The 8,996-nt window shown below is 45.7% G+C and overlaps 1 protein-coding gene across 1 annotated transcript; it reads right to left on the bottom strand.

The window, feature by feature from the left end:
- Positions 1-7,560: 7,560 nt before the first annotated feature.
- BLCAP (BLCAP apoptosis inducing factor) lies at positions 7,561-8,122 on the bottom strand. The gene has a single exon (XM_080686472.1). It carries the CDS (start codon positions 7,972-7,974, stop codon positions 7,711-7,713), a length of 264 nt encoding a protein of 87 aa, XP_080542598.1. The 5' UTR covers positions 7,975-8,122; the 3' UTR covers positions 7,561-7,710.
- Positions 8,123-8,996: the final 874 nt, after the last annotated feature.

Genomic DNA, 8,996 nt, shown 5'->3' with positions numbered 1-8,996 from the left:
GGCAAACACTCTAACCACTTAGCCACGCTGGCCAGGGCATTATCATAATATTTTAATACCTAGCACTATAACTAAGTAATAGTGCCCATTCCACTGTATCCTCATCAACATTGTGTATTCTTAAACTTTTTTCCCCTAATTTGTTGGTAGAAAACTTATTTATTGTTTTTCATTGTTGATCTTCAGTTACTAATAAAATCGAATATTTTTCAAAAAATTTGTAGTCAATTCTATTTCCGCTTCTGTAGACTCTGTTTAGGTGAACTACATACTTATTGGTTGCGTTTTTACTGTTAAGGTTTTGCATTTGTCGTTTTATACATTATGGATCTGCAAGTAGTTCACCCACTCTGCTTTTCAGTTCTGTTGGTAATATTGTTTGACACTGTAAATATTTAGTTTTGATGTAGTCAAATTGGTTTGTCACTGCTTTCTTGATGTCATTTTGTTGCTTTTTAGCTTAGTGGACACCCCCTATTCAGATACTTGATAAATATCCATTTCCTTTCCCCCCTGGTTTTTAATGGAAACATAGCTCTTTACTGACCTTTTAAAAGAGTTTTTGAATTTGGGTGTGTGTTCTCAGATGATGTTGAAAATAAATTATTATTTTTCTTTTAATAGTCAGAGCCCCAATTTTGGACAAGTCTTCCCCTCATGGCTCTGATTCTGAGCTAAACTATTCCTGGCTGATTATGGCGTCAGGGCCACAGTCTTCTCAGAGAACATGCCACCTAGACAGGGAACTGGAAAGCTTTGGGAAAGTATGCTTTCAGACAGTGACAATGAAATACAGGGAGGCATTAAGAGGTGGGAGCAGAAAGCCTTTCTGGAAGCCCGGCCAGGACAGTGTGTAGAAAGATGGTTCAACTACTTTGCCGATATGAATGGCTGAATCTAGTTGGTACTGATCAGTCCTGGAGGATTCTGAATCTGCAAGGAAACATTACTCAGGGATCATAAGAAGGGGAGAGCCCAATCCCACCTCTCACCTGCATCAACCTACCTGTACAGACTCTGCCAGGACATTTTACCATCAGCAGAAAAACATCTCAGGCAGTTCCTGCCAAATTCATCTTCAAGAGTTCTGCAGCCATCACCATGATTTCTCCATGCTCCAAGATCCTGGGGTCATCATGTCCCCTGCCCAACTATTGCCCTAGGCACTAGGGCAGCTGAGGGAGATGCTAGAGCTAGAAAGGAACTCAAGGATTATCTAGTCCAACCACCTCATTTTACAAATGGGAAAACTGAGATCCAGTGAGGGGAGGTGTCTCACAGCCACTTGTTGCTATAAGGAGGATGCCAAATTGTGGAGCCCTTTTATCAAAAATTGATTTTTTAAAAATTTATCTTTAGTGATGAAACTATTACTGATGTCCCCCCTCCCCCCTCTATTGACCACCTCCACCCAGTTCCTCCACTCTCCATCCCAGGCCTTCACCACACTATTGTCTGTGTCCATGAATTATGCATATAAATTCTTTGGTTAATATCTGCCTGTCCCGTCCCCTCTCCCTCCTTCCATCTGAGATCGTCAGTCTATCTTCTCACATATCTTTATGAGATATTAATGTTTGTGATATCTACGTGTAAAATATAAGTCTGGAGGCTAGAAAATATTGCCATTTCAGAGTTGCCAAGAGGATATTTGGGAGGCAAACTAAATTTCATTATTTCCTGGGAAGACTGGGCCAATTAATTCCTTAGGGAGTCTAGAGATTGATTGATTGGGCCATCTATCCATTTACCCCCCTGGTCAGACATCAGTAGGTTCCCTGCCAGGCCTGGTCAGGCAGGTACTGTCCTGGTCAAGGGACAAAGACCAAGTCCTACCCTCAAGGGTTGTGCAGGATCTTGATGGTTAAACTAAGAAATTAGAACCACAGGCAACATGGAACCAATGAAAGGCTGTTTGTCTTCCTCCCTCAGAGACCTTCTAAGTCTGCCTGCACTCTAAGCTAAGATTCTTGATAGTTCTGCATCCAAGAGATTTAAAGTTTATTCTTTAACGCAAAAATCCTTTGACTAAACACTTGCTTGTTTTAACTCACTTTCTTTCAAGCAATATCTCTAAGACTAAAATAACAAGGGTAAAGTTCAATGATGTTTCACAGAAGATAGCTTTGGAAATATTAAAAGACTTCCTGGTCTAGCACCCTCCTTGGCGTATAGGTAGGCAAACAGAGACCTGGAGAAGAGCGAGCAAAGCACAGGAAGGTCACATGGGAAGTGGGTGAGGACCAGGACCGGGGCCTCTGCTCCCACTCTCCACCCCTGCTCCAGGCTGCCCCTATCAGTTTGGAGGTAGGAAATTGGCAGAGGGTTTCGCTTTGGAAGAAGTGATAAGATATCCAAGTGCAGACTTTTCACAAACTGCCATACTGTCCAGGAAAAGAGGTGAGAGGCTAGAACCACTCAAAGGATTAGACTTTGGAGAAGGGTCATGTGCAACCCATATCTGTTTGAGAGCACTCAAACATATCCCTACACAGGTTCCTCATGAGGAAAAGATGGGACAGACAGCAGTTTCTCTCTACGAGGGGGGAAATCCATGGAAGGTCTTGAATAAGCTGGTGGCCAAGGAACACATAGTCAGGATTTTGGCCTCTCAGGAAAGAGCTATACTTTGGTATTACTCTCCCTTTTTAGGATATTGTCATTTTGGGGATTGCAGAAAATAAGGAAATGCACGCTGAGGTGCTAACATGTGATTTCTCTCCCTAACTCCATTACAGCCTGAAAGACATGGCACTGTAATCACTTGCTTAAAGGACTTGCTGCTGCCCTCCCTCTGTTGAGCTGAGCCTTTCAAGGAGGGCCTGGTTTCTATTCTGCATCAGGTTCTCAGAACTTGGCACAGGGTCTACTCTCGCCAATGCTCCTTCAAGAATGAATGAGCGGGAAAGCTGGATGATCAGATCACATCCAGGCCTGAGCTCAATAATGGTCAGTGGTAAGGGAGCCAGAAGAGAGGAAATAGCATTGTGAAAACTTCACCTTGAGCCAGGCTATGGTAGATGCTAGGATACCCATGTTACAAGTAAGGAAACTGCAGCTCAGGAGGGCGCAGACACAAAGGCAAAGGCATAGGGCCTAGGACTCCCAGAGGCCTCTCCTTTAAAGGTTTATCCATCCTAAACTATTTCCCAAGTTCACACCAACCCACTGAGTATGATAGCCCAAAGGGAGACCAAGGACTTCTGTCTGAAGCCTAGCTGCTGCTTAGCCAGCTTCCTCCCTTCACCTTGAGCCCACTCTATAATAAGTTTTTCTCAAGATATGGAATTCTCAGAAGCCTGGTAAACCAAACTCTGCCCCTCCTCTGGCTTTCCCTCCTCTGGCTTTCAGGAAGACACTGGGAAGGGAGGGTGCTGGGCTGATAAGCCCCCTATAGTCAGGATCAGTTCTATCACTTGTTGAGGTGAGCACATCTTAGTTTTTCCCTCTTTTCAGAACAGTGACCCTTTCACCCATTATGGAGGGGGTGGGGAATGAGGGATAAGCTCTCCACTGGATGCCAGCAGACTGGGTTCTAACAACCCTTCTCTGGCCTCCTTTCCTGCAGCTATTCAATGGGAGTCAGCTTTCCTTCTATCATCTTTTTCTGTTGTTCTCCTTCTCTAGCCTACCTTCTCCAGCCTTCTGTACCTCACCCACCATCAAGCCTTAGAGCTACTTCTCCCCAGGGCAATGACCTTCTTGACAGCCCTGCTGCTTTTCACTACTCAAATTCTATCCTGTTCCCTACTGAAAGAATCCAACCTTGAATGCTGTTCTGATTGGGTCACCCCTTATTCCCATAAGATCCTTGTTTGTGATGGTTCCAGTCACCTGGAAACAAGAGTTCTTGGGACTGAGTTTTGGGATCTGCCACCACCATGTCAGCCTTAGCCCTCCTCTGCATCTCCCAACACAGCCCTCTAGCTTTAAATAGACTGATCTCTAAGCCCACCCCTTTTGGAGTTCTGACTGTAGGGTAGCCAAGTACTGGTGGTCTTTCACTTTACTTTCAGCCCAGTCTCTTTATATGTAAGCAGAGAGATGCTTGATCAAATGGTGGGAAAGAACATCGCATTTATTACTTCACTGTTCAATCATTTATACTTGTTCTTAGGTGTCAGCTTGAACAGCAATCCTCCTCAGTCTACATCAAATCCCCTCTCAGACTCCTCTTATATGGCACCTACCACAATCCATGGTATATATATATATATATATGGAATTATCTGTCCAATGTCATTCCCTTTCCCAACGGCCTGGTTGACTCCATGGTGGCATGGACTGTCCATCTTGTCTACAATGTGGCCCCAAGGCCTATTCCTGCATGGGATTCTGACAAGGACCTGCTGACTGAATAAAAATTCACGCTTCCTTAGGATATAGGATCCCAATAACTATAGAAGAGGAAGTTGCCTAGCACTAACACTAGCACTAAACAGGAGGCTGAGTAAAATGCTCTAGGCAAGCGGATCTCCAGGGAGAGCAATGAAGTTCAGGAAGGCTTCTTGACAGAGGCATAGCTGAGCTCACATGGTACACTGACTAAAGCATAAAGCATACGCAGGCTGTCATATAAGGGCACTACCACATAACTCACATGTATCCAGGAGGACCCTAAGAGAACTTATTTTACCTATAAGGAAAATGAGGCCCAAAGCAGGACATAGACTAGTTCCTAAAGAAGCCCAGACCTAAGCCTCTTGGGGTCTTGCAATTACCATGTCACACTAGGAGCTCAGAGACCAGCAGAATGAGAGGATGCTCCTGCTCTTTTCCAGAAGTATCTATTTTACACTTTCCTGAAAAATGTTTCAGGAAAGGGGGCAGGGTGCTGCTGGTGCTGCCTTGGTAAGGTGGAAAGAATGATTTGGCAGTCACCTTGGGAAGGGGTGGGCTGCAGGAACCCTGCTGTAAAGAGTCAAAAATTTTTCAGAGGGAGGCCTGTTTGTGACTCTCAAGCAGGCTTGACCTTTGACAGAAACTGGTTTCTGAGGGAGAGCAAAATAAGCAATAATCTTGGTTTCCTTTATCATCCAGGTGCCTCCACAGGAGAGTAGGGCCACAAAAGCCTTTTTGTTTGTTTGTCTTGTTTTTAGAATTTGCAATTGTATATTTTCTTAAGTCTTCTCACTAGGCTAGAATCATGTGGTCTTGTAGAGTCAGGCCTAGGTCTTGCCCTGAAATCCCCAGGAAACAGAGAACAGGGGCTCAATGTTTGCTGAACAAACCATCCTTTCCACATGTGTGACTCCTCAGCTTAAGACTTTGCTGAACCAGGAAATATACCCAGAAACCCAGAAGAGAAGAATTCAGAGATAAAAGCATTGGAGAATCAGATAGGAAAAATACTCAGCAGATATAATCAATACAAGTTTGGTTCTTTGAAAATACCTTTAAAATGGCCAAATCTTTGGCAAGTTTTGATCAAGAGAAATCACTAATAACACTAGAGTGAAAAAAATGAAAAACTGACAACAGAGAGATTTAAAAAGGACAGGAGAAAATTACATAAAACTATAGCAAGAAATTAAAAATCTAGGTAAACTATGAAGTTACCAAAGACCTTTCACAACTGTTACCTCAATAAACCCTCACAACAGCTCTGTGCCTTGGACAGGTAGTGCTCTTAGTATGTTTTCTAGAAGAGATAAAGAGATGGACACCCAGCACAAGGGCTTTGATAAGCTACCCTGCTTTGTCTCAAAGGTCACAGCCATGGGAGCATATGCACATCGATGACACTGAACTGCATCACTGAAGGGCTTCTAGCCATTGCCTTAAGTCCCCTAGTTGAATGGCCCGACTCATTTATTTTTCCACTTCAGATGCCATAAGGGGTTTCACTTTATTTTTACTTCAAAAACAGCACCATAAAAATCCTTGATGATTAGAGCTCCAGCTGTCTTAAGTTGTTTGTCAAGGGATCGGTTACTCAAATCTCCTATGGAGGGAAACAGTTTCAGGCGAGAAGCCATGGGAGCTGAGAAACGCAAATGTCTCATCTCTGAAAACTTTCAGACTCCCTCTTGTTCACCGCCTGGCCTGCTCCCTGCTCCCCCTCTCCCAAACCCACCATCTGCTCTCCAGAGAGCAGATCAAATTTTCAGGCTAAGGTACTCTGGCGCCAAGGACTCAGCCCCTCCATGCTACCTTCTGCCCCCCATCAACTTAGAAATACAACACCATGACCTAAATGGACTGCAGCCACATAAAACCACAAAGTAAAGTTTATAAAGCTTTATTAAACATTTCAAACAGCTGTGCAACGAACACACCAGAAATAAAAGCTCCAGAATAGCAGTCCAAATGTTCCACAAGTGTGGCCTCCTGGTCCCATTTCCTAGATGAACTGCCTCCAGTTCTGTCCTCTGCCTGGCCCACCTCCCTTCCTGCTCAGGCAAGGGAAAGATGGATGTTTTAGACTGGAGGGACAATCATACCGATTGCCAGTGGGCAGGGAGCAGGAGAAAGTCTCGTTTGCCAACACTTGTATGAAAGCGCGGAAACAGCAAAAAAGCAAGTGACAGTCACAAGTCTTCCTCTTTGTATTCTTCATACAGTCTATATGTGCAGGACTGAAGGAGCTCCTGGCACGAGGATGGTCACTGCTCCCCTCTGTCTTGTCTGAACCACCTTGGAGTCCAGTGTGCTGGTCACTCTGCAATCCCATGCTAAATAAAAACTGTAGCGGCACCTACTATAGTAGCTATTGCTATACCTCAAAATCAGAAGACATTCAATAAAGCTTATTTAAAAGGAATATACACATGTATTTGTTCACGTACACACACGGCACACCAAAAAATATCCAAACACCTATCAAGGGATCATGGCTGTTTTGAAACACACAAGTACTCTCTCATTCACTCAGCTGGGGACTCTAGATCTACATGAACACACTACACCTCAATCCTGCAAAGCATGCACAGGAGAGACAATGAGGCCAACCCCCCGCCTCCCTCTGGACAGCTGAGGAGGGCAGGAGGAAGGACAAAGGAGTGAGGCTGAGCATGAGCCCAGACACCCAGGTGAAAGAGCAACATGTTACTTCTTTCTTAAAAATGAAGTGGAAAAAATACTGGAGATTTGTGAACAACAAACAGTCAATACATGTTTCTGTCTAGCCTGCTGATCAGGGAAAGAAGAATGAAAAAGCGAGGCTCTCGGGCGTCAGCAATCTCTTTAAATTCGAGATAAGTGCAAAAATGAGCCCTGTCTTAGACAGATGCTCCCAAAAAAGGAAAGGGGTAGAAGAGAACTAAAGGGAAACCAGAAGAGGAACTAAGGATTTGGGAATATTCTGGGAAGGCAAAAGACCCTGACAAGGAGGGAGTCACAGAGGTGACAATGAACTTGGCATTTTATCTGCCCAGGTCATGCTGGGGTAATTGATCAGGATGGGTGCAGACTCCTCGCAGGAATGAGGCGAGGGGGAGCGGGGCGGGGCGCGCGTCTTGACAGCTGGGACCAAGATGGGGACAGAACACACACAACCACAAGACCACCCACGACTATAGGACTCTACAATAAAAGCACCTGTCAGTGCTATTATTCACATTATAAGGATAAAACATCACAGGCCAAAAAGGCGCCGTCAGGAATGTGGCACCCGCAGGCTGCGGGATTTGAAACTCCAATGCTTTATGACCTATGTCAATGCCTCCCCTCCCGTCTTCTGCTTCCTTAGAAAGCTAAATGTGCAGGCTGTTAGGTGCCCACAACGCTGGGGTCATGTGCCGATTCCGGAAGCGGGGAATCGGAGCAGTGGTACAGGAAACAGTTTCCCCAGCAGCTATAGCAGATGAGGAACAGGGCTGCTAGGAAAACCAAGGCACAAATTGTGCAAGGCTTCCGCTCCAGGAGGAAGCTGAGCAGGTAGAAGCCCATGAACATGGAGTGGCTGAACCACAGGGCGGGGTTGAGGGGCTTGGGGATGAGGAGGACAGGCAGCAGCCACTGGAGGCAATACATGATCTCTGTCAGGCAGGGCCTTCGCCAAGGCCGCTGAACACCGCTGCAGGAACCGACCTAATGGGAGCCCGCGGGCGTGGGCGCTGCCCTCCGCGTTCTTCAACCCTCACTCTCCAGGAGCTCAGCCGCTGTGCTCTCTGGCTGTCAGCCCAGGATCACCAAGGCAGCAGGGGTCCTGAAGAGAAAAGTCAACACAACAGACAAACAGACAAAAACAGACAGACAGACAGACAAAAAACAAAAAACAAACAAACAAAAAAACAGGAACAGAATGTATACTTATTTGGGAAAATGGATCATGGTTAACAACAGTAAATGTGAATGCCCTTTCCTCCCTGCCCACCCATGGAAGTCACCATTTCTAGAAGCCTCCTGGGGTGTCTCCCCTGGGCTTCTTGGGGGCTCTTCCGGCAGGTCCCGAACAGTGGACTGGCTTTGCCTGGGCCCTGCCCAGCAGAGATCATGTATCGCCTCCTGGGGCTGCGGCCCGTCCTCAAGGGGTCCAGACCTCACAATACCGCTCTGTGGTTGCCATCAAATGGTCATGGCTCGATGCTGTGCCCCCACAGGATTAGCACAGGGTTCTCTCTCACAGCAGGTGCTCAGTAGGGAGTTAAATCAGTTAACCGCACAGGGCCTGCGGGGAAACTGCAGCAGCAGCAGTACCATTCAAATATTTTGTTTTAAGATGGCAGCCTGGGATGAGCTTGCTTTTACAAATGAGCCTGGCGTCATTTTACCAAAATCAGCCAACTTCTTAGAAAGTTAATATAAAAAAATAATAAAAAATCACCATGTTACTTTGTCTAAACTGACCTCGCTTGGATCATTTACACTCTCCATCTGCTGCTGGCATTGTATAGAACCTGATTTCTGTGAGCTTTTAATAAAAATTAATTTTCTGTCCACATAGGGGCAAATGCCAGTTGGCCCCTGTGCCAGGCAGCGTGCTGGAGAGAGGTGCTCTCTGCGGCGGGCCACCAGTGCCCTGGGGCCGCACTCGCAGACCCGCTTGCGTTAAA

This window comes from Plecotus auritus, assembly GCF_963455305.1.
Source record: "Plecotus auritus genome assembly, chromosome: 8".
NCBI classification, from domain to species: Eukaryota; Metazoa; Chordata; class Mammalia; order Chiroptera; family Vespertilionidae; genus Plecotus; species Plecotus auritus.
The sequence above is the reverse complement of the archived record's forward strand: the minus strand, read 5'-3'. Positions and strand labels throughout refer to the sequence as shown.